Source organism: Mirounga angustirostris, unplaced genomic scaffold (assembly GCF_029215605.1).
Source record: "Mirounga angustirostris isolate CCGP_5_RB_7025 unplaced genomic scaffold, mMirAng1.0.hap1 SCAF_5, whole genome shotgun sequence".
Classification (NCBI taxonomy): Eukaryota; Metazoa; Chordata; class Mammalia; order Carnivora; family Phocidae; genus Mirounga; species Mirounga angustirostris.
Window position 1 is genome coordinate 173,987,694 of NW_026991713.1, and position 25,556 is coordinate 174,013,249.

A 25,556-nucleotide genomic window follows, 5' to 3' on the forward strand; every position below is an offset into this window, starting at 1 on the left:
ATTTTAGTTTCTGGGTACATTTTAGTAATTTTTTTAAAGCAGGCTCCACACCCAAAGTGGGGCTTGAACTCACAACGCCTCAGCCAGGTGCCCAAATTTTAGTGATTCTTAATATCTCACGAGTTACTTGTGAGTAGCCCTTATTTTACTTTTAAAAAGTCAATGTAGTATCAGGTAATTTTTCTACATAAAACCAAGAAAAGTATCTTTTTACACCTTTCTTTGACTTAAAAACGTTTTCCCCCCAGTTATACAGGAAATAAGAAAAGTATTCCTACATCGTTCATAATCCATCAAATGGTCTCCAGCCTAGGGAACCACAAAGTTTTTATGCCTCCCTTCCGCCTGGACTTGGGACAATGAAGGTATGAGGAGCTCAACGGAGACTGAACATGACAGACTATTACATGTTCTATTAATTCTTGACTCCAGCAAGAAGGTTAGCTACAAAAAGAGGGTCCCCACAGCAAAACCATTTCAATTCCTGTTTATTAATTTTTATAAAACAATGAAGTTACACATAATTACAAGAGTGGTAAGTTCTGGTCTTTAAATGGTCTTTTTCCAGTTAGTATCACATTGATATCCGTTCTCTGTGAGTACCCTGATGCTTAATAAAGCTTGTGCGCCAGATGAAAGATTTTCCACATTTGTCACATCTGTAGGGTCTCTCTCCAGTATGAATGACCTCATGGCGATGAAGATTTGCCTTAAAACTAAAAGTTTTTCCACATTCTCTACATTCAAAGAATTCCTCCTTGGTATGGGTTCTTTGATGCTGAATGAGATCCACATTCCGGCTAAAGGACTCTCCACATTCGCTGCATTTGTGAGTGTTTTGTTTAGTATGAATCTGTTGATGGCTCAGAAGGGTCGAATGCCGACCAAAGGCCTTTCCACATTCGTGACATTTATGGGGTTTTTCTCCACTGTGGGTTAACTGATGTCGAATAAGGGTTGAATTCTGACTAAACGTTCTTTCGCACTCACTACATTTATAGGGCTTTTCTTTGGTATGGATCCTTTTATGTTCAATAAGATATGCCATCTGACGGAAAAATTTTCCACAGTCATGACACTTATATGGCTTTTTTTGAGGGTGACACTGTTTATGGACAAGAAGAGTAGACTTATGTTTGAAGGCTTGCCCGCATATGTCGCATTCAAAGGGATCCTCTGATGTGTGAATTCTTTGATGTCGAATGAAATTTGCCTGACGCCTGAAGACTCTTCCACATTCACTGCATTCATGAGATTTTGCGTTTGTAAGAATTTGCTTATGCCGCAAAAGCAACGATCTCTGATTGAAAGGTTTTCCATACTCCTCACATTTGCCCTGCTTCTTCCTTATTTGGGCACTCCGATCTTGAGTAAGGTGGAGGTTTTGAAGGAAGTCCTTGTGGCATTCATCACCAAGAGTGGGGAATGCAAGTCTGTAAACGTCCACCAATTCATTACATTTATGTGACCTTTCTGCAGATCTCTTGGCCGTTGTCTGCTTTACCACTGACAACTCTAAATCTTCAGAAATTTTCTGCTTTGGAGTTGGCTTTTTCGTCTTGCATCTGGCTTCAGAGCCTAACCAAATAAAAAGAAAACACAGAAATGACCTGTGCACCACAGAAGGAAAAAAAAAAGCAGCCAGCTGTGTGTGCTACCAGACACTCAAATGAAGCTAAGAAGTGCCCGCTTCGTTACGTCATCAGGCTAAAGAGGCCAAAACTCTGATTTTCACAGGGCTCCCAGCTTCAATAGCAGAAAAAGTTCTGGACATCAACTAGCTGACAGAAAAATGCACAAGTGTGTGCCAGAGAAGGGAGAATCGAACAAACCCATCACGACTACTGGAAAAATAACTTACTCTGGGTACTCAGTAGTGTGACGTAATGTAGGAGAGGGAACATCTTCTACTTTGTCGATAAGCAGGTTTTCAATAGTTCTGGGAGAAACAACTCCTTAAAATGGGGAGTGTAAGATAGAATAGGAAAGGAACCAGATAGAAGTAGGTAAAAAAGCCAAGGGAATACAGCAGTGGTTCTCAACCAGGGGTGATTCTGCCTCCTGGGGGACAGTTGGCAATGTCTGGAGACATCTTTGGTGGTCACAACTGGGGTGGTGCTACTCAAATCTAGTGGGTAGAGCTAAACATCCTACAATACACAGGACAGCTCCCCACAGTGAAGAATTATCCAGCCCAGAATGTCAATAGAGCAGAGGTTGATAAACTCTGGAGCAGAGGATATGGAATAAGGTAGAAGCAGCGATCAGGACATAGCAGGAAAAAGCAGGTACATCAAGAAACACTGTGGGACTATGAAAAACAAAATGAAAGCAAAGGAACAAGAGAAAATAGAGAGGAAGGATAAGTAACGAGGGTAAAATAAGGAATATCTAGTTTGACATAAGAACTGTCAGACCGGCTGCTTCAGAGAAGCATTCTACTGCAATGGAATGAGGCTGAGCTTTGCAGACTTGAAATCGAATCCCAACTATTAATCTGTGTGACAGATACCTGAATCTTTTCAAAGTTTATTTATTCATTTTTAAGTAATCTACACCCAACGTGGGGCTCAAACTCATGACCCCAAGATCAAGATTCGCACACTCCACCAACCGAGCCAGCCAGGCGCCCCTGAATCTTTTAGTTTCTTCATCTGGAAAATGGGGCTAATGGTCACACATACTACCTTCAGAGGGCAGCAGGGATGAAAAAGTGGGAGGAGATACACCAAACCCCTGGCTCAGTCTCTGGGGCAACACAAGGGGCTTCATTAATGTGGCTTTCCTGCCTCCTCAGGATTTCCACTCAACTGGGCCTTCTCCTCACCCACCTGGGCAAGCACTACTGGAAGCCTTCCTAGTCCCGGCTCTTGGTAGATCCAGGATCCATGGTTCTTCCCACTGCTCCAGCAGGCAGATCACCTCAGGTTTGGGAAACTGAAATCCTACTCATGGAGAAGTAAATGGGATGTGGTTAGTGAGTTATGGAGAGATGTCCTAGACCTCAGCTTAACCCCCTTGGGTCTACAGTGGCAAACAGATAAGGACAATAATCAAAAGGGCTGGTGGGAATAGAATTTGGCACAATCTGACAATCTTTATGGAAAGCTTCAACAATCATCACAGCCTTAGATGTGGTAATTTCACTCTTAGAGTCTATGGAACAATTAGGACCAAGATGAATGGACCAGAGCCGTTCAGCAGAGTTGTACCAGTGCACAGCTGGAAATAAAGTAAACATCAACAGGGCAATGTCTACAGCATAGCATTTGAATGCAGTGAAGGCAAAAGTATTCGGCAGATACTAAAAATCCATGTGTTCAAGAATATTAAAATGGGAAAATGTTCCCTATGTATTATTATAAAGCCGAATGCAAAACTCATGTGAAGTACGATCCAAATTTTGTTCTTAAAAACTATGCATGTGGGTGTAAATGTACAGAAGTATACATATATATGAAAAGACGAATAAAAAGTCCAAGAAAACATTAACGGGGATCATTTCTGGGCAGTGGGCCTGCAGAGGATTTTTATTTCCTACTCTGTTATTGAAAAGTCATTGGGTAATACAAAGAGACTTGAAAGTACCCATACCCTTTAACACCAAAATTCTGTATCTTGGGGAATAGTCAGAAATTTATATAAGGATTTATGGTCAGAAACATCCATTAAAACATTAGAATATAGAAAATGATAAATCCATAAGCAAGCCAACAACAACAAAAAAAGCCAAACTAAATATCCCCAAATGGGAAAATGATTAAATATTATAGATCATACAATAGAATTACATTATGGTCATTTACTATATTTATGGGGGCTTTTAATAGCATAGGGAAAATGCTGATATTGTAATGTTAAGATTTAAAGGAATTACAGAATTATATGAAGAATATGTTCAGCCACATTTTTTAAGGGGGAGAAAAACTAGAAGGAACTACTCCAAAATATGAAGTGTTATCCCTGAATGTTCTCCCCTCCCTGTCATAATTTCCTGTACCTTCTATGTATTCAAGGCTGCTCTTGTAATGCTTTCATAAGGAAAACAGACATCAGAAACTCCAGAGGTGGGCGGACAATCCCAAAAGAGGTGGTCAAGGCTGTGGCAAGACTGTCAATGTGGGGGTCAAAGCTGTGGCCCCAGAAAGCAAGCTATCTGTGGAAGAAACACCCACAGGAGAAGACTCTGCACTGGAATAAGACAAAGGCAGGCTCCCCGAGGAGAGAAGCAGTGAAGGTTCAGAAATGAAGTCAGTTAAGAGTCGTTTCCTGGATACCTGGTGATGCTGCCAACAAGGAAGGAACCCATTTCCAGAGAGAAGACAGAGAAAAAGAAGCTAACCTTTGGAATCCAAATCAGCCATAATCTTTTCAGCTCATACAGGTCTTACAGATGTGGAGGATGTGGATCGGGGTGGGGAGTTTTAGCATCTCTGACCTCTAAAACAAAAGGAAACTATTCTTTGTGCACAATCCCTTATTTGAAAACCTTGAGGCCAGACGTGTTTCAGGATTCAGAATTTTTTCCAGATTTTAGAAAGGCAACTTGGTGTGTATATTTTCTATTACGTCCCGCCCCCAGCAGGGGTTGGAGATGTACCCTTATTCAAACACACTGATATTTCTGATGCTAAATAGATAGATACAAAGACCAAGTGGGAAAAACAAAAACAAAGACCAACTGGGAAAAATAGGGATGAGACATAGCTTCTTGTAGGAAGAGATCAGGTTTTACCACCTGAGGACTTCACAAGTTGGGTCTTGCCGCTAAATGAATTATGGGGAAAAAACTAGTTTTCGGAGTTTCTCTGATTTTGAAATTGCACGTAAGGGACTGAGGACTTGTGTAGACACTCAGAGCCAAATCTTCAAGCCACGTCATTACCCAACAAGATCATGTTTCTGTAATTCTCCAGCATCACATCTCTGTAGAGGTCCTTCTGAGCCCGCTCAAGTTTGTTCCACTCTTCTCTGGTGAAGTACATAGCCACATCCTCAAAGGACAGCAACTCCTGAAAACAGAGACTGATTATAGGCTCAGTTCTTACAGTAACTTTGTGAGCTATCACTATTATTCTACAGGTGAGGTTTGAGGTGGTCAAGTGACTCGGCCAAGTTCATTCTTTCTTCTCTACTACAGAGTAGACAAACTTTTTCTGTAAAGGGCCAGATGGTAAATATTTCAGGCTTCCCAGGCGATTTGGTCTCTGCTATGATTATTCTGCACAAAAGCAGCCAGGAACAACGGGTAAGTGAATGGGCACGGCTGTGTTCCAGTAAAACTTGATTACCAGGTCCAGGTCAGTTTGCTGACCCCACTCTTATACAATACTACCTTTAACACGGAATATGTTTCTGCCCCGGGTCTCCTAGGAAAGAGATGGCGCATTCAAGGAGGTCACTGAAGATAAGTTAGCACACAGGCTATTCACAAAGGAAGGTGCTTCATGGAAACCAACAAGGCTGGCTCTCATGGGGAACAATCACCCACCATGTCTGAAGGGGGGAAGAAGGTAGGGGAGGGGTTATTGGAATCCAGAAAGTTGTTGGAGAGGAAGCAAGACTGGGGCCATGTGGTCACTGTCATCCCATGGCCCGGCAGGTAGGGAGCCGTGGGAATAAAACCCAATACTGCTTTCCTCCAGGTTTCTGGTCCCCTGACCCTCTCCACCCCATTGCCAAAAGCCAACTGGAAGCCAGAGGGCAAGAGAACCCACTGATGGCGTATGAAGGTCAGCCTCTGAGGGCACAGACCAAAGTGAGGGAGGGTGAAGCATACATCAAAGGTGGGCAAACAGAGACTGTTCAGTACAATACATACAGCAGAAGTTTCCATTTGCAATTGTGTTCAGCTCAAGTGGGCAGAGAATAGAGTACTGCAGCCCTTGGAGCAGAGGCCCGCTGTCTGCCCACCACACTCCCTTCCCTTAGGAGAAACTGTGTGGCCTGAGGGGCTATCTGAGCAGGGAAAAGGCGATCAGTAATAGGAAATGCCACCACCACCCCTCAGGAAACAGATACCAGAATTCCCAAATTACAGGGCGCTTCTTTCCTCCCTACCGAGCCTGACTTCCAGAGTTACCATTTCGAGCTCCCTCCTACCACCATCCCAAACGTCCCTCCTTTTTTTTTTTTTTTTTTTTAAAGATTTTATTTATTTATTTGAGAGAGAATGAGAGAGAGTGAGCACATGAGAGGGGGGAGGGTCAGAGGGAGAAGCAGACTCCCTGCCGAGCAGGGAGCCTGATGCGAGACTTGATCCAGGACTCCAGGATCATGACCTGAGCCGAAGGCAGTCGCTTAACCAACTGAGCCACCCAGGCGCCCCCCAAACGTCCCTCCTTTTACCAGAGCTGTCCTGTGGGTCTCCTCAGCTGACATTCTCAGATGCTACGTGAGCGTAAGCAAGCGCTGGGGAATAAAATGGCTTAATCTCCCACAGAGTAATCTCTATACATTCAATCATATGGCCTTTAATGTTGCCCCAAACTCTCACCCTCCCATTCCTCCCCAGGGTCTTCTGTACCTTTACCACCCTCATTCTTTCAAGAAACACTGGGCACCAATAGTTGCTAGCTTTCAAGCCATAGGCCAGCAACAAGGGGTCCAGCTCCTGCTGAGGCCACAGGATATAACCGTTCAGGCTGTGCACTGCTCAGACCTACAGGACACCATTTACATCACAGCTGTGTGAATGGGTCCCCTGGAGTTGCTACCTGCACAATCTGTATGATTCTATAGCAGGCCTGGTCCCACTTGGGGAACCGACCGTCCAGGGGGAAAGTTGGAGTCAACACGGTAACGATCCAGTGGGAGGTACTCAGAGGGGCTAGGAGGGCATGTGTTTCACCTCACCACTCCCTTCCAGAAGTCACTGCCGGTTATGTCCCAGGAAAGAGCCCACAGAGCACATGCTCCCTAATTCCTCTCACTTCCCCACCATCCCCGCCAGGCATTACCTATGTTCTCACTCATCCCTCTCTCTTTTCCCTCAGGGAAAGAAGCTGTCCTTCTAGCAATCCCTCCCCCTCTGCCTCTGCTTCCATTCCCTTGTGTCTCCCCCCCAGGGTCTTAATCCAATGACAAGGACTCTTCCATATCTTTACTCTCTTTCCCCTGTGATACCGTGATATATCCTTAGGGGCACCCAGGTGGCTCAGTCGGTTAACCGGTTAACCGTCTGCCTTCGGCTCAGGTCATGACCTTAGGATCCTGGGATAGAGCCAGGCTCCCTGCTGAGCGGGGAGTATGCTTCTCACCCTCTTCCTCTCCCCCTGCCTCTCCTCTCCCCTCGTGTGCATGCTCTAATAAATAAAATCTTTAAAATATATATATATATTTAATCTTCATCCTCATTTCCAGCACAGAGCTCCTAAAACTCTTGGAATTCCTAAGGGATAAGAGCAGGAGCATCTCTTCATATTTGGCCTTCTGTCCTTGGTTTCTGAAATAGCTCGAGTCATGAAAGAGAAAGGAGTGTCTCCTTACTCATCACAAATTCCTTTCACCACACCTGAGTTTATGTTAATGAGGTGATCTTTGGAAAGGCCCCAAGGATGGCAGGCTGGTTGCCAAGGGAACCAACCATGTGATTAGAGGGTTTGAACCCCCCAATTCGGAGGAGGGAGAGGGGCTGGAGGTTGAATCAGTCACGAAAGGGCAATGATTTACTCAATCAAGCCCATGTAATGAGCCTCTATAAAAGCCCAAAAGGATAGGGTTCGGACAGCTTCAGGGCTAACGACTGTGTGGAGGGCCGGGAGCATGGCACACTCAGAACACAGAAGCTCTGAACCCCTCTTCTGTCTGGCTGTTCCTGAGTTATAGCCTTTTATAATAAACCTAGTAAAATCTAGTAAGAGTAAACTGTGTTCTTGAGTTCTCTGAGCCACTCTAAGCAAATTAATCGAACCCGCAGAGGGGGTCATGGGAACCTCCAAATATATAGCCAGTCAAGGCACAAGTGACAACATGGACTCGCAATTGGCTGGTGGCAGAAGTGGGGGAGGGGCAGTCTTGGGGGACTGAGCCCTTACCCTGTGGGGTCTGATGCTAACTCCAGGTAGAAAGTGTCAAAACTGAGTTAAATTGCAGCCCCACCCCACCCCACTGGTGTCACAGAATTCCCTGATGTGTGGGACAAACCCCAACATGTTTGGTGCCCGAAGTGAAGTGTGGCATGAAAGTAGAAAGCAGAGGGACGCCTGGGTGGCTCAGTTGGTTAAGCGTCTGCCTTCGGCTCAGGTCATGATCCCAGGGTCCTGGGATCGAGTCCCGCATCGGGCTCCCTGCTCCACGGGGAGCCTGCTTCTCCCTCTGCCTGTCTGTCTCTCATGAATAAATAAATAAAATCTTTAAAAAAAAAAAAAAGAAAGAAAGTAGAAAGCAGAGAAACATGGAGTGTTTTTCCTAAACACTCACTTCTCCCCTCCCTCCTTCCCCTTCATCAGCAAAAATGCCAAAACCTCTCCTTTTTTTTTTTTTTTTTTTACGAATTTATTTATTTGAGATAGAGCACGAGCCAGGGGAAGTGGCAGAGGCAGAGGGAGAAGCAGGCTCTCTACTGCACAGGGAGACTGATGCAGGACTTGATCCCAGAACTCGATCCCAGGACCCTGGGATCATGATGTGAGCCGAAGGCAGAAGCTCAACCAACTGAGCCACCCAGGTGCCCCAAAACCTCTCCTATCTTTAAAAAGACATTCCTGTGCCTGCCTTCCCCTCTGGTTTCTGTTCTCTATCCTTCCCTTACGGGACCAGCTCCCAGGAGAAAACTACACACACTTCCAGTCGCTGCGTAAGCCACTGTCTGGTTTAAGCCTCATCACACCTCTGCAACTGCTCTAGGGCATCCCTGCTCCCACCTACTTGGCAGAGCTTCGGGACTCCGCAGAAAGTGAAGACATGCTGGAGCAAGGCAGTCAAACTGCAGTAACTCAACTTGCCTCCCTCCTGTCCCACCTTTCTTTCAAAATTGTTAGGATGGCTTCCTAACTTGTCTCCTTACTTTTAAATGCAACTTTTTAGAATCAACCTCCATAATGTTGCAAATTCAATAACTAAGCTTCCCTTATACCCTTTAGTACTCCCAGAGCAGAATTTATCCCTGTAATGCAAGAGTCTGTTTACATATCTACTTAAAAAAAAAACAAAACAAAAAACCAACAACCCTGTAAACTCCTTTAGAGAGAGTTTATCTCCCCCGCACAAAGGATAGTATCTGGTACATAGTAACACTCACTGACAGAAATAATGAACAACTATGGTAACAATATCTAAAATTGGAGAGTGCTTAAAATAGAACTAGATACTATGTAAAGTATTATTTACCTATTTCACCAAGTGCCTCACTTAATTCACAACTCTTTACCATAGGTGGTATCATCCCCTTTACAGATAAGTAAACTGAGGCCCAGGGACCTTATGTAACTTGCTGAAGGTAAAACATCTACAACAAAGCCTGGATTTGAACCTGTCTGATCCCAGAGTTCAAGCTCTTTAACAGCACACTTTCCAAGAAGGAAAAAAATCCCCAAATTAATAAAGATGGCTCAACCTGAACAAAGGAGTCAAAGCCATTGCCTGGCTGCAGGACTACCCTGAGGAAGGGGAGGAGGAGCCCAGCTCACCTTCCACCCAGCTGTCAGGAATACAGCTTCCAAGTCCTGGTCTCCGAGATGGGGCAGGATTGCCGCCATGAGGCTTGACTGAAGGAGGAAAAAAGATAATGAGTAAAGGCCAGTCCCAATTTAAGCCTCTCTCACCAGGCAGCCCTCGGACAGGGAATTCCAACAGGGCCAACACACCTGAGCTAATATACAGTCACGGTGTTCGGTGCTGAAATGGGAAAAAATGAAAGCAGCTGCTAGAATAGTCTTTTTTAGGGGCGCCTGGGTGGCTCAGTCGTTAAGTGTCTGCCTTCGGCTCAGGTCATGATCCCAGGGTCCTGGGATCAAGCCCCGCATGGCGCTCCCTGCTCCGTGGGGAGCCTGCTTCTCCCTCTTCCACTCCCCCTGCTTGTGTTCCCTCTCTCGCTGTGTCCTCTCTGTCAAATAAATAAATAAAATCTTAAAAAAAAAAAAAAAAGAATAGTCTTTTTTAGGAACTTCTGAAGTTGGCTCAATTTCCAAAGCTTTATCCCAGGGCCCTGCCCTCCCCTTCTCCCTAGAATATGTTCTGTAGCACCTCATTGAAAGACTGCATACACAAAGGGACAAGACCATAGATAAGAATAGAACTCTGGCCCACAACCTGCAGCAACCAGCCCAGAATCCAAATCACACCCCATTCGGCAATCAGCCCCAAACCAATATCGGGTCAATAACGGCCAACTTATACTTAATTCTGACTTCCTTCCTACAATTTAGGACCAGCAGAGAAAGCCAAATACACTCCCCTACCCAACCACATAGGATGTTCTGCTTCTATTTATTTAACCTCCAAACTGGGCACATCTGAGCTTCCTTTTTCTCCCCACCATAAGGCTTACCCCTGCCTGCCTTTGGGTCTCTGCCAAACAAGCAATGGTGACTCACACCCTTGCTATATAGCAGGATCTGAATGAAGAGCCTTTGTTTGTTCTCGTTTGGGGGTGGGGTGGGGTGGTGGTCATGTATTTCTACATCCTACAGGATCAGCTCAGAGAGTATAAAAATGACTTTAGGGCAGTTAAAGATTTCAGGCTACCTATTATAGACACAGAAGCAATCGTTGTCAAAAGACTGTTCAGAGAGCTTGACTTGATATGCATATTTATTGAGAAACACAGCAAACAAGACTTCAAAACCAAAAGCATGAAGAGGCTGAGCTCTCAGCAGCCACAGCTTAGTTCATAAGGCGTGAGGGGTAGCAGAATATGCCACCCCATGATCAGTTTGAGCTGTGGGCACTTGAAAAGTGGCAAACACAGAGAAAGGCTTTCTCTGAGCTCCCCTTATCTGCCTAAAGACCGATCATTGAAAAGGAACTCAATTGTCATAAATTCCCCTCCCAGGAGATGAGACTAGATGTTGACACCACACCCAAACTATCCTAAACCATCGGACCTCCTGTCTGCTCTTCTAAGGACCCAGTTATCTTTCCTAAAACTCATTTACTCTCCTCTAAGAGGCCTACATCCTCTCTCCCCTTTCCCTATTAAGAGGGTATTTAAGCCCGAATTCTAAGCCACTCCAGGAGTTATTCATTTTTCCGTGGGTATTTCCCACCTATACATGTTAATAAATTTGTTTTTCTCTTAATCTTTTATTGCCGGGATCTCAGCTAAGAACGGAGAAAGAAAGTTATTTCTCCGCCACTACACACGAAATGAGGAAATACCTTGTTTTCTACTGTGACTGTTTACTAGAAACTTACAACCCTTTTAGAATAGAAGCACTGCACAAGTTTACTTGTTTTTAGCTGATTGGCCAGGAAGCTACAAGGTCACCATGACATGAAGACAGCTTAAGTTTCCCAGAAGAAGAGTCAGCATTTTGGGAAATTAGGACAGTTCAAGTTTTGATTCCACAGCTAAGGGTGGTTGGCCTAAGGGTGTACCCAAACTGTGGTCTCCACTTTGGTTTTTCTGGATCATTATAAACTCAACATCGTTACTCTCGGGAAGTACACAAGTGATGGGATACAGGTGATTTTCATTTTTTTCTTGTGCTTTTTCTGGCCACAGGCGAACCTTGCTTTCTGTGAGTGCGTTTGTAAGAAAGTCTCTCGAACCATTCACGTTCCCTAAAAACATTATTTGGAAGATGCTCTGTCTTTTAAGCAAGGAGGCACTCCAAAAAATGTCCTGACCAAGGGCTTCGAGATTGGGGAAGGGACCTCAACGCTTTCATTATCTAAACTCTACTGTCTACCGTGAGCACGGTGCATTTGGAAGTCAGAATCTAAAACGCCCCTCCACTATAACCTGAACTCCTGCAACGTTCAATCACATCTCCTTTTCCCCTACAACCAAACCAAACCACAGTATTCACCAGCTATTCATTCATCGGACTTGTTCTTCCTTCCTGCTGAAGACCTGACACCACGGAAAATAGTCACAAGTTGACATCTTCGGGAAGACGCCCCGTAAATGCCCGACGACCTCCCCTGAGGGTCTCTCGAACCCGGACACCTGCCGCGGCGGGGCCGCCGGGGCTTCGCCCGCGCCAGCCACCCCTCCCATCACACTAGCTCCTCTCTCCCCACACCCGCTCCGCACCTCCAACCCTCCGCCGCGCCACCTCCTCCAGGAAGTCCTCAGTGTCCACCTGCTGCGGCCCTAGGGGCCGGGCTCCCCTCTCGAGGCTCCCAGCCCGACCCGCGCTGCGGTCCGCGCCCCTCCAATGACCACCCGCTACCCGAGGGCGCGAACGCGGAAGAAATCCCCGCCACTCGCCGGCCCTCACTGGCGCGCGCGGAGCCCAGCGTCTCCGCCCGCGTACCTTCTAGGAAGCGCGGAGGCTTCGGAACTCTTTGGTCGGGTTAGGAGGGCGGCAGCCTCCCGTCCCACGCCCCCGCCGCTCAGGTCGGGGCCAATCAACGGCCGCAGAGGGCGCCGCCTGGGCCACGTGACTCCCAGGCCCCGCCCCGGCCGGTTCCCGCCCAGCCGAGCAGGGCGGAATCTCCAGTAAAAATCACCTGAAGGCTTTAAAAACTGTGCCACCCAGGCGCTCGTTTTCCACACCAGTTGGATCAGAATTTCTAGGAGGGGGCCCTCGTGCAACTGGGTATTTTTCAAAAGCTCCTCTTTTGAGTGTGGAGTGACCAACTTTTTAGAGAGCTAACCCGGGACGCAGTCCTACCAGACGAGTAACATAATACGTTGAATATAATGAATGATTACACATATCTGTGTTACTTAACATAAAAATATGAAAAATAGGTATTTATCTGAAGCTATGTTATTCAGAAATTACATGAATGCTATTTAAACAAAGCAACATAGGACTAGTTATCAGTGGCAATTAGTTGTAATTGATAGGAGGATTTGTTTGTTTGTTTTAAGATTTTATTTATTTGACAGAGAGAGACAGCGAGAGAGGGAACACAAGCAGGGGGAGTGGGAGAGGGAGAAGCAGGCTTCCCGCCGAGCAGGGAGCCCGATGCGGGGCTCGATCCCAGGACCCTGGGATCATGACCTGAGCCGAAGGCAGACGCTGAACGACTGAGCCACCCAGGCGCCCCCCGATAGGAGGATTTGATGGGATTCCATGTTTAGCAAAGAAAAAAAAAGTAACAGGTTAAGAAAAACACTTACGTGAAATCTCCCTTTAAGTCTTGATTTCCATGGGCCAAAACACTAGAAACAGAGAAAGAAGGAGAGGCAGAGAGAGGGATAGGGTGTTTGTTTTACCAGTATCATACTAGTTGTTTGACCTGGGACGAACTAGTTCACTCTTCTGTATGTTAGTTTCCATACATGTAAAATGAGGAGACTAGGACTATGAATTTTATAGGGTTGTTCTGAGGTGTAGCACCCCCTTATCCTCTGTTTTGCCTTCCACAGTTTCAGTTACCCAAGGTCAGTCATGGTCCAGAAGCAGATGATCCTCCTGCTGACATATCCTGAGAAGGTCAATAGTAGCCGGAGGCTACCTCACAATGCCTCCATTATTCATCTCACTTCATCTCATCGCATAGGCATTTTATCATCTCACATCATCACAAGAAGAAGGGTGAGTACAGTACAATAAGCTATTTTGAAAGAGAGACCACATTCACATAACTTTTATTACAGTGTATTGTTATAATTGTTCTATTTTATTATTGTTGTTAATCTCTTACCGTACCTAATTTATAAGTGAAACTCTATCGTAAATGTGTAAGTATAGGAAAAAGTATAGTATATGTAAGGTTTGGTACTATCCACAGTTTCAGGCATCAACTGAGGGTCTTGGAATATATCCCTCCACAGGTAAGGGGGAAATACAGAGAAGAGGGGCCACTTTCTGCTCGTTTTCTACTGTATTAAATGAGTTAATATATGTAAAATGCTTAGAACAATGCCAGGCCACAGTAAATGTTCCTAAAGCATTAGGGAGAAAATCTTCAGTTTTCTAAACATTGTTAGATGAACGCAGATATTCATTGACTCAGTGTTGCAGCAGTTTGAACTTCCGAAAGACAATTAAGAGAATCAGGAAATAAAATGAAATTCATTCAATTAATACTTATTGAGGGTCGGGGCGCCTGGGTGGCGCACTCGGTTAAGCGTCTGCCTTCAGCTCAGGTCATGATCCCAGGGTCCTGGCATCCAGCCCTGTGTCGGGCTCCCTGCTCAGCAGGGAGTCTGTCTCTCTCCCCACTCCTGCTCTTCTTCTCAAATAAATAAATAAAATCTTTAAAAGAAAATTTATTGAGGGCCTACAATGTTCCAGGCACTGTTAAATTTCAAATATTACACGTTTAAATGTTACTCAAAGTATTTAGGGCTTGGGGGCGCCTGGGTGGCTCAGTCGTTGGGCATCTGCCTTTGGCTCAGGTCATGATCCTGGGGTCCTGGGATCGAGCCCCACTTCGGGCTCACTGCTCAGCGGGAAGCCTGCTTCTCCCTCTCACACTCTCCCTGCTTGTGTTCCCTCTCTCGCTGTCTCTCTCTCTGTCAAATAAATAAAAATCTTTAAAAAAAAAAAAGCATTTAGGGCTTGGTTCAGGCAAAGGGCTGCTGATCTCATACAGGAAAAACCAGTTGAACTTTTGAAAAATTATACTGTGCCATGATAACATTGGAAACTTGGGGGCCTCAAATTCAGAGGTAGTTTCCTTCTCAGGATATTTACTGGTAGCTGAAGCTACACGGAGCAGGAGGCTAAAGAGCTGTACTAAAACACTGGGAAAGGAAAAGAAGAATCTTCAATCTCCCAGTGCTTGAGATAAGGACCACTACAGGGAGGAGATCACTAACTGTAAATCTGATAAGCCATAGTTTCCACTGCTACTCTTGAAGCTGACTGATCCTTTCTGATATTTGGTTTGGGGTTTTTTTTAGATTTTCTTTAAAGATTTTATTTATTTATTTGACACAGAGAGAGAGATCACAAGTGGGGGGGGGGGTGGCAGAGGGAGAGGGAGAAGCAGGCTCCTGGCTGAGCAGGGAGCCTAATGCAGGGCTTGATCCCAGGACTCTGGGATCATGACCTGAGCCGAAGGCAGTCGCTTAACCCACTGAGCCACCCAGGTGCCCCTGTGTGTGGGGTGTGTGTGTGTGTTTTAATCTCTAGAAGTTCTATTTTTATTACCTTGTATTTCATTATATTTGTTTCTTGTTTTATGTTTGTTTCTTTTGTTCTGTTTTTTATTTTTATTTTTTTGGTTTTTTTTTTTAAGAGAGAGAGTGTGAGCAGGAAGGGGCAGAGGGAGAGGGAGAGAGAGAATATTAAGCAGGCTCCACACTCAACTCGGGGCTCAATCTCAAGTTGTAAGCTGAAATCAAGAGTCAGACACTTAACTGAATGAGCCACCCAGGCATCCGTTATGTTTGTTTCTTTTAAGTCCTTGAGCATAATTATTTTATTTTAAAAGATTTTATTTATTTGAGAGAGAGAGCACAAGCAGAGGGGAGGGGCAGAGAGGGAGAGGGAGAAGCAGGATCCCAGGTGAGCAGGGAGCCCCATGTGGGGCTCAATCCCAGGACCCTGGGATCATGACCCGAGCCAAAGACAGATGCTTAACCGACTGAGCCACCCAGGCATCCCAAGCATAATTATTTTAAAGTCCAAGTCTCCTGGGGCACCTGGGTGGCTCAGTCAGTTAAGCATCCAATTCCCGACTCTTGATCTCAGCCCAGGTCATGATCTCAGGGTCATGAGATCCCCGCACTCCACTCTACTTAAAGCTTGTCTCCCGACTCCATAATGTCTGTCATTTTTTGGATCTGTTTCTATTGACTGATTATTTTCCTGGTTTTGGATTACATTTTCCTGCTACTTTACATACCTATTGATTTTTGATTGAGTGCTAGACATTAATGAATTTTGCGTTGAGTGTCAGAGTTTGTTGTTTTCCTTTAAAAGCATTAGAACCCATATGATCCAGAAATCCCTCCTCTGGGTTAATACCCCAAAGAAATGAAAGCAGTGTGACTCAAACAGATATTTGTACACCCATGTTCATAATAGCCTATTCACAACAGCCAAAAGGCAGAAGCAAGCCAAATGTCCTGGACAAATGAATCGATAAACAAATTGTGGTATATCCATAGAATGGAATATTTTTCAGCTTTAAATAGGAAGGAAATTCTGACAAATGCTACAACATGAATGAACCTTGAGTAGATGATGCTAAGTGAAATAGGCCTGACAGACAAGGACAAATATTGTATGATTCCACTTATGTGAGAGACCTAGAGTAGTCAAATTCATAGAGACAGAGAGTACAAGGGTGGTTGCCAGGGTTGAGGGGAGGGGGAAATGGAGAGTTGATGTTTAATGGGGACAGAGTTTCAGCTTGGAAAGATGAAAAAAGTTCTGGAGATGGATTGTGGTGATCATTGCACACAATATGAATGTCCTAATGCCACTGAACTGTCTGCTCGCAAATGATTAAAAAGTTAAATTTTATGTTATATATATTTTACCAGAATAAATTTTTTTTTTCTTTAAGACAGTTCAAATTACTTTCAGATCAGCTTAACTCAAGGCTTATTTTGAAGCTTTGTAAAGATGAGTTCACCCCAAGAAGAGCTGACCTTGGCTTGAAAGCTTGAGCAAATCTTGACGTCCTCTAGGGCTAGTTTAATACTTTCACTAATTATGGCAGTCAGGACATGAGCATCTCCCAGCTCTGTGTGACCTCTGAGAATTATTCAGCTTACAGTTTCCTGTTCGTTCTTTGCCTGGCATGATTCTACTAGGAACGACTCAAGAGGACCCGTTATAGAAATTTCTAGAGATTTTCTCTGTGTAGCTTCTGGCTCCCTAGGATTCTGCTACCCAAATCCCAGCTACCTCTGCCTCCTTGAATTCAAATCTCTGTGTCCTCATCTTAGAGAGCCTGCTATGGTCTGTTTTGACTCTTCCTCCCCTGAGCTGTGGCACAGAAGGTGCGTTTTTTCAGGGATCACAGGTCTGAACTGCCTGGTGTCCCCAGTCGGAAACATTTTTTCATATGTTCTGTCTAGTTTTATAGTTTTTTACAATGAGTTCAGCCAGTCTAGTCTTAGTAACTGCATCATGGCCAGAAGAGGAAACTCAGTATAGTTGTAATATGCATTTCCTTTATTACAAATGCACTTAAAATTTTCATATACTTAAATTCTATTAAAAAGAAGCAACAGAGGGGCACCTGGGTGGCTCAGTCAGTTAAGCAGCTGCCTTCGGCTCAGGTCATGATCTCAGGGTCCTGGGATCGAGTCCCACGTCGGGCTCCCTGCTCAGTGGGGACCCTGCTTCTCCCTCTGCCTGCTCTGTCTGCTGCTCCTCACTGGCTTGTGCTCTCTCTGACATAAATAAAATCTTTAAAAAAAATTTTTTTTTAATTTAAAAAAATAAAAAATTAAAAGAAGCAACAGAGGCACCTGGATGGCTCAGTTGGTTGAATGACTGACTCTTGATTTTGGCTCAGGTCATGATCTCAGGGTCATGAGATCGAGCCCTACATCGGGCTCTGTGTTTAGCTCGGGGTCTACTTGAGATTCTCTCCCTTTCCCTCTGCCCCTCCCCCTGCTTGCTCTCTTTCTCTCTCTAAAATAAAGAAAATTTAAAAAAAGAAGAAGAAGAAACAACAGGCCCAAAACGGAGTGAGTCACTTGGGTTAAACCTGATGCCAGCAGGCCAGGTCTGGGGACTCAGAGGGGGTCCTGCAGGACCAGCCATGGGGGCCCCTGGCTGCATGTAGGATAGAAATGAAATGCAAGCCAGCAGGAAGTGAAAGCAGAGTTTACTGAAGGTGTAGAGAGAGTGCAGATACAGTGTGTCCAGGAGAGTCAGAAAGGAAAGGAGGGAGACTCATTTTTGTTCGGGGCCTGGGGGTTTTTACTGAGTACAGAGGTCTGGTGAACGTGTCCCCTCGGGCATCTAGGAACTGATCAGAACAAAGACGGAGGCCCAGGTGTTATTCCCTGGAGCCAGGGGGCCTTGGCGTCCACATGTCTCGTGCCATGGTCTGGAATGTGCATATAATGGCTATGGTGTCTAATGAGGTGTCTGTCCGATCAGAAGGGGGACCCCAAATGTGGGTCGAAGATCAGGTGGAAGCCGGTCGTGGGGCCATGGAAGAACTCACCTGAGGCAGAACAAAGGATACAGAAGTTTATGAATACACCCCAAGGGAACAATGGGCAGGACAGCAAAGCAGAGACTGTCTGCAAGGAGGCAGTGGGTGAGGGCTGTTTTTAAAGGGGAAAGGTGAGGAGGTAATGGCCACATAGGGCACTTTCCCTTTTTTGGTAACTGTGCCTAGTTGTAAGTAGCCCACTGGAAAGTTAGGGCCTATGGATATTATGAGGTGGGTCACCTGAGGGGCCTGTTTGTATTCAGCCAGGGGCTGCTGTGGGCCCTTTCAACATTCCATCGCTCAAACCTGTCTGCCTAAAAGCAGCCTCTACAGCGGCTTCCTCTGGTCATTCTCTCCTGGGCCTTCCTTAGATGTTATCAATTCCAAAGAAATCATTAGCTCTTTGTCCCTTACAAGGAGGACATTCTGAGGCCTGTGTAGAGGGGGGTGGGGGGGTGAGGGTGCAGGTCCGAGCAAGAATAGAAGCTGGAAAAGGAACAAAGAAAGCAGATTTTTATGGAGTCCTTCAGTTTCTCTATCTTAAACCCATGACACCATACCAAGATTTAATACCTGACTTAATTACTTTTGACCTTCCCTAGGAATGTAATCCTAACCTGTCAGTCTGGAATTTTCTGGTCAGCGCCAATGAAGCCATGCTCCTAATAAGTTCTCTTGTCTCCCAAAGGAAGGTTACCTTGCCAGAAGATTTTTTTTTCATTTATGACTTCCTTGTTCCACACCCTTTTTGCTTTTCAAAACCTTTCCTTCTGTAGCTCTCTGAGGCTCCATTCTATTGGATGGGATGCTGCTGATTTGTGAATCATTCAATAAAGCCAATTCAATCTTTAAATTTACTCCACTGCATTTTTTTTTCTTTTTTTTTTACAATTTCATTTGTATTTTGTGAGTGAACTGTCCATAATTGTACTTGAATGTTTTCCTCTTGGGGTATAGATTTTGGATTTTGGATTTCGGATTTTGAGACATCATTAGAAATATTTCTCTATGCCCAGATTAGAAATGAATTCAGCAGTTTTTTGGTTTCTTCTTCTTCCTCCCTCCACCCTCCTCATCCTTCCTCTCCTCACTATTCTCCTCTTCTGTTGCTGCTTCTGCTTCTACTTCCTTAATACGTAAATCTCTGATCTATTTGGAATTTAACTTGGTATGTGGTAGAAGTTATGGATTTAAATTTAACCTTTTTCCAAAACAGTTATCCGGTAGCATTTGTTTAAAACAAATGTCTTTCCCCGTTGATATAAAATGCTGCTTTTATTGTACACTAAATCTTTACATATTCTTGGATCCATATCTGGACTTTCTGTTCTGTTCCATTTGCCTATCTATTCATATGCCAATATTACACTGTTTTAATTAGAAAGGCTCTATGGTATGTGTTTATAAACGACAGAAAAATGTATTTGCTCTTTTTTCAGAGCTTTTTTTTTTTTTTTTTTTTTTTTATTTATTTGAGAGAGAATGAGAGAGAGCACATGAGAAGGGGGAGGGTCAGAGGGAGAAGCAGACTCCCTGCCAAGCAGGGAGCCTGATGCGGGACTTGATCCAGGGACTCCAGGATCATGACCTGAGCCGAAGGCAGTCGCCCAACCAACTGAGCCACCCAGGCGCCCCCAGAGCTTTTTTTTTATTATCGTTGTTATGTTTGCTTATTTATTTTTGTACATGAGTTCTAGAATTCATGAATATAGCTGCAGGGGAAAAAGACTACTTATACTCGTATCATGGGGAGGTTATAAATTAACTTAGGGATGTTTATATCCTCTTCCTCTTCCTCCATTCGGTCCTTGAATGAGTCTTAGGATCTCAGTTTTCTGGCCTGTCTCTCACCTTGGTAGGACTTGTGTCCCTGTTGCTGCTTTTTGCTTCTACTCTAATTCATCTCTAAGACTAGGCAGAGCACATTGTGTCTAGCTTTAAACCAAGTTTTCTGGGGTTCTGACTCCCTTATGTGGTTCCTGTCAGCCACTTCCTGTCTATGCTGGGCTATACATTATGTTATTTCTCTTGTGTAATCTGGAAGAATCTCATTCCATCATGTGCAGCTTTAACAAAAGCCTCATCCAGACTCTCTGCCAACCCACAGACTAGACATTCCTGGTGTGAGATAATAGAAAACATATGCATTGATCTCTGCCCCCAGTTCCCAGCACAGAGCTTCTAAAACCCTTGTAAATTCTTAAGTGATAATAGCACTAGGAGCATCTCTTGTTCTAATATTTTTTTTTTACTTCATCCCTGACACAGGACTCTTAAAACTCTTGTAAATTCCTAATGGTAAGAGCACCAGGAGCATCTTTTTTTCTATTGAGGTGACTCTGGGTGGGCTCCTAGATGGCTCCTGGTTGGGACATGGTCACCAGGAAGACCAAGGCCATGATGAGAAGCTAGGAATTTTCAGTCGTGCCCCTCACTTCTCCAGAGAGGGGAGAGGGGCTGGAAATGGAGTTAATAATTGGTCATACCTATATGAGGAAGCCTCCATAAAACCCCAATAGTGGGGTGCCTGGGTGGCTCGCTCGGTTGAGCATCCAGCTCTTGGTTTCAGCTCCGGTCATGATCTCAGGGTCATGGATTGATCCCCGCATTGGGCTCCATGTTCAGTGGGGAGTCTGCTTGAGATGCTCTCCCTCTCCCTCTGCCCCTCCCCCCAGTGCAATCTTGTGCTCTCTCTCTCTCATTCTGGAATAAATAAACCATTAAAAAAAAAAACCAAATAGTATGAGTTTGGGAGCTTCCAGGCTGATGAACACATCCACACCAGCAGCAGGGTGAACATATCCCAACTCCACAGGGACCGAAGCTCCTGTGCTCTGGACCCTCCCAGACCTCACCCTGGGTATCTCTTCATCTCGCTATTTATCTGTATCCTTTATCATATTTTTTTAATAAACTGGTAAATGTATTTCCCAGAATCCTGTAAGCTGCTCTAGCAAATTAAATAAACCTGAGGAGGAAGTTGTGGGAACTTCCAAATTGTAGCCAAATTGGACAGAAGTTGTGGGTAACCTAGGGACCTACTCCTTGCGACTGGCATCTGAAGTAGGGTGGGGGCCGTCTTATGGGACTGAGCCCTTAACCTGTAGGCTCTAGGTAGATAGTGTCAGAATTGAGTTAAAATTATAGGACACCCAGCTGGTGTTGCAGAATTGCTTGGTGTGTGGGGGGGAACCTCCATACATTTAATGATCAGAAGTGAAGTGTTTTGTGTGAGCATTAAAGGAGACACAATGGGGCACTTGGATGTCTGGCTTTTGATTTCAGCTCAGGTCACGATCTCAGGGTCATGGGATTAAGCCCTAAGACAGGCTCCGCGCTCAGCAGGGAGTCTGCTTGAGATTCTGTCTTTCCCTCTCCCCTCCCCCTGCTCTCTCTCTCAGATAAATAATCTTAAAAAAAAAAAAAAAAAAAAAAAGGAGACACACAGGAGGGGCACCTGGCTGGCTCAGTCAGTAGAGCATGTGACTCTTGAGCTTGGGGTTGTGAGTTCGAGCCCTATGTTGGGTGTGGAGATTACATAAAAATAAAATCTTTAAAAAAAAAAAAAAGAAACACACAGGAGAAAGACTCGTAGGAGGGAAAGCCTGGGTTTTTCCTTGTACCCCTAGATCCTACTAGAATTTGACCCACTTCCTTGAACTTGGTGATTTATTTATTTTTATCTTTTTTTTTTTTTAAAGATTTTATTTATTTATTTGAGAGAGAGAGAATGAGAGACAGAGAGCATGAGAAGGAGGAAGGTCAGAGGGAGAAGCAGACTCCCTGCTGAGCAGGGAGCGTGACGCGGGACTCGATCCCGGGACTCCAGGATCATGACCTGGGCTGAAGGCAGTCGCTTAACCAACTGAGTTACCCAGGTGCCCAGTTTTATTCTTTTTTAAAAGTAGGCTCCCACACCCAACGTGGGGCTCGAACTCATGACTCTGAGATCAAGAGTCACACGCTCCACTAACTGAGCCAGCCAGGCGCCCCTCAGTTTTACTCCTAACTACTGACTACTTTGGCCTTACCCACAGGCTCTGTCCCTTTGGTCCCTCGTTGGCTCCACATGTACGAAACCCTTGCAGCCCATGTCCCAAGTCAGCTGTGAGCCTCTGCCTATCCCAGCCTTCAAACGCCCAGTCTTTTCCATAAGGATTGTTCAGAAATTTGCTTCCTGAATCCCTGGACCGTTTTGCTTATCCTTACCCCTAAAAGCCATTCTCAAACATCGGCCTCAGTGCGCCATGTTTCTTTCTGGGGCTTGTGTAACCATGAGCCCTGGCTTTCCAGCTCAGAGAGAATTCCCCAAGTTTTGATCATGCCCCCTTTGACCCCAGCCTCCGATGCCCACTAGTATGTTTTTAGGCCTGAAGTGGCTGCAGATGAACTTGGGAGTCCGTGTCCGACAGAGTGCCTCGCCCCAGGCTTGATACCGTTCCCCACGGTGGCCTTCAGCTCTAGGCGTTCAGAGCGCAGCTCCCAGGACTGCCACTCAAGATGTGTGCCAGCATGCCAAGTGTCATAAACATCACTGTGGTCCTAGGACGTGCTGCTGCAGAAGAGATTTACTGGCGAGACTGAGACCCTGATCCTCTTTTCCCTTCAGATGCAGTTGGACAGGACAAGCTGAAAGTCATGGTCACTTGCAGGTTGGAGGTGGGAGGGGGATTGGAGTTTAGGAGATTCCCCAGAGGTCAATACTCTCCCTCCTGTCCAGTAGTCCTCTTTCTGAGGACCGCCATGCATATACCTCTATGGTCAGCCTGCTGGCACAACTAGCAAACTGGTGGGAATCCTTGTGTTCCTGCTTCTGGACCTCCCACCGTGGAGAGCAGAACTGTCAGCAGACTCCTGGGGTAGCCTAGAGTCCTAATCTGCAGAATTATTATGTCACTTGCTACTAAGGGCCGTGATGGCAAGAATTATGTTCCTCCTTCTTACCATTCATAACCCCACTGCCCTCACTCATTCCTGGAATTAGAGAGCAAGAATGGAGTTTAACTGGGATAAGTAGAGATTATGTATTTTCTCTAAAACATATGACATCAAACACACTGAAGACATGCCTGGATCCAAAACACAGTTCTGCCAAGTTGCAGTGTGATTTTAAGGAAAATACATCATTTGAGGAAAGTCATCTAGAATTGCATGAGATAGGCCAATAATTCTATACCATGAAGCCTTCTTAGCAATGAAAATCCAACATGGCCTAGAGGCTATAGCCTTACCTAAATTGATAGTCATTTGTCCTACGTATTTTTCCACACACTCTGTCATCATATTTTAACAAATTAATGCTCTTTTTTAAAGTTTATTTACTTAAGTAATCTCTCCACCCAATGTGGGGCTCGAACTTACAACCCTGAGATCAAGAGTTGCACACTCTACCAACTGAGCCAGCCAGGTGCCCCACAAACTAATACTCTTAAGTCTCCATTGGGATATTCTCTTAAGCCTCACGTAGTGGCCATGAGGATGGCCTTATGAGCCTTTGCTGCAGAAACAACTGGCTCGAGGTCCTAACTGCCTCACCACATGCCTCCTAGGTGCTGCTCCCAGGCACTGACTGAGTGCAGGTGGATGCTAAGGCAGACCAGCCCTGGAAGGTATGAGACTCTTTGTCACCTGCTATTGGCTCGAGATTCCCCTAGGACTTTGCTGATTTTTCCTTAAACTGCAGGGCCACATAATGCTTCCAGTGACCTTCTCTCCCCTGTCCTTCACGTGTGGTCGTCTTGCATCTTGGGCTCGCCCCAGCTTTGAGACTACCCCCACCCCATTTCCTTTCTCACAGGCATGCCTCCTGATAAAATGTTTGCATGTTTCATCCCATCTTGGCATGTGCTTCTTGGAAGACCTGGACTAACATCACAGAAAGAGCAATTTTCCAAAAGCCTCCATTCTCCAAAGCAAAAGGCCGAGCTATTTCATGTACCCCTAGCTTGTTCTCTACAGGAGATTGAAAGCTGAATCATGTATATTTCTATCCAATAAGAGGACCTCTTGGTCCTGGATGATGGGATTATTCTCCTAGTTTCACCCCCATTCACCTCTGGCACCATCAACAAGTGCCTGGCAGGGAAGACTATTTACTGACTCCTATCCATCCAGGAGTGGTGTATCGTTGAACTTGACAGACCAGAAGAGGGAACTGACTTACTTGCTACCATCTTGTGAGGATTCAGGCTAATTTTGCTATTACAGTTCTATAATAACAGCCTTTCAAACCAGCGGATAACAGCAGCATCCCACAGGCATGCTGGAAGGAGAACAGATACCTTCTCTTACTATTGAGTAATCTCTTGGAAGCCTAATTGTTTACTTTCTCACCTGCCAGGGTTGGATGTCTCCATCCTGCGCACATGCCTCATTTTTTTTTTCCATGTGCCCCATGTTTAGAGGGCCTACTTCCTTATCCCAAGAACTTAGGTCTTTTTTTTTTTTTTTTTTAAGATTTTATTTATTTTACAGACAGAGAGAACAAGTAGGGGGAGCAGCAGAGGGAAAGGGAGAAGCAGGCTCCCCGCTGAGCAGGAAACCCGATTTGGGGCTCGATCCCAGGATCATGACCTGAGCCGAAGGCAGATGTCCATGTTACATAGTTTCTGATCTCTCCTGCTAGAACCTTGACTGAAGTCTGTTAGAGTGTCATTTATATGCTCAGAAATCAGAAATGAATTCTGACAGAAGCATATAGAAGGAATACTGAAGCCTATCCTTACAGTTAGAGTTTCTGACATCAATGATGATTTTTCTATATCAAATCATAACAGACGTGTAAATTGTTTTCTCCAGTTTACTTACTTTTTAAATAAAGGTGGGGCAATTCTCAGCCCTTGGAAATAATTTCTCCCTGAACTTCTCTGAGGAGGGGGCAGTGTAATCTAGGTTCAACTAGAATACACCTCCTAGAGTTTAATTCCCAAGCGTAAAGGCAAACGTTGAGGGACAACCAGTTTAGAAGATAGGGCCTAAGAACTCTAAGGACGGGTGGAAATAGAGCTTCAGAATCCTAGCTTCTCTATACAAATGGTCTTGAGATGTGAGATGATTTTGCATTGGAAAACCATTTCTTTTCTTTTGTGTTCACACGTTTGTAGACTTTTCAACAGTGTTTTACAAGTTGTAGTCAGTTACCTGCATCAGAATTATCAGAGACACATGTTACAATGCAGATCCACCAATCCCAAGCTAAATCTGCTGGATCAGAATCTCTGGAGGAGAGGCCCGGGAGAGTGAATTTTTTCAAACACTGGGGTGATCCATATGCCTGCTAAAATGTGAGGACCTCTGCTCTTTGCAGTACATTCAGGAGGCTCTTAGGATGTAAATTGATTGAGGTGATAGAAATAGAATAGGTT

General features: G+C 45.0%; 1 protein-coding gene and 1 long non-coding RNA gene across 7 annotated transcripts; one reads left to right on the top strand and one right to left on the bottom strand.

Annotated features, from left to right (window-relative positions):
• Nucleotides 1-101: 101 nt before the first annotated feature.
• ZNF789 (zinc finger protein 789) lies at nt 102-12,407 on the bottom strand. Of its 6 annotated transcripts, none has more exons than XM_045875760.3 (5): nt 12,222-12,407; nt 9,630-9,707; nt 4,886-5,012; nt 2,832-2,945; nt 102-1,578 (listed from the first exon to the last, which is right to left on the bottom strand). In XM_045875760.3, exons 2-5 carry the CDS (start codon nt 9,696-9,698, stop codon nt 575-577), a joined length of 1,314 nt encoding a protein of 437 aa, XP_045731716.1. In that variant the 5' UTR covers nt 9,699-9,707; nt 12,222-12,407; the 3' UTR covers nt 102-574. The 6 variants fall into 6 exon arrangements, with proteins under 6 accessions (XP_045731716.1, XP_045731714.1, XP_064449339.1 ...); XM_045875758.3 differs by having other exon boundaries at nt 12,200-12,377; XM_064593269.1 differs by lacking the exon at nt 12,222-12,407 and adding an exon at nt 9,807-10,048.
• Nucleotides 12,408-12,806: 399 nt separating this feature from the next.
• LOC135364590 (uncharacterized) lies at nt 12,807-19,212 on the top strand. The gene is made up of 3 exons (XR_010412021.1): nt 12,807-13,655; nt 18,135-18,297; nt 18,795-19,212. It is a non-coding gene; the product is annotated as an uncharacterized LOC135364590 (long non-coding RNA).
• The last annotated feature ends 6,344 nt before the right edge of the window (nt 19,213-25,556 follow it).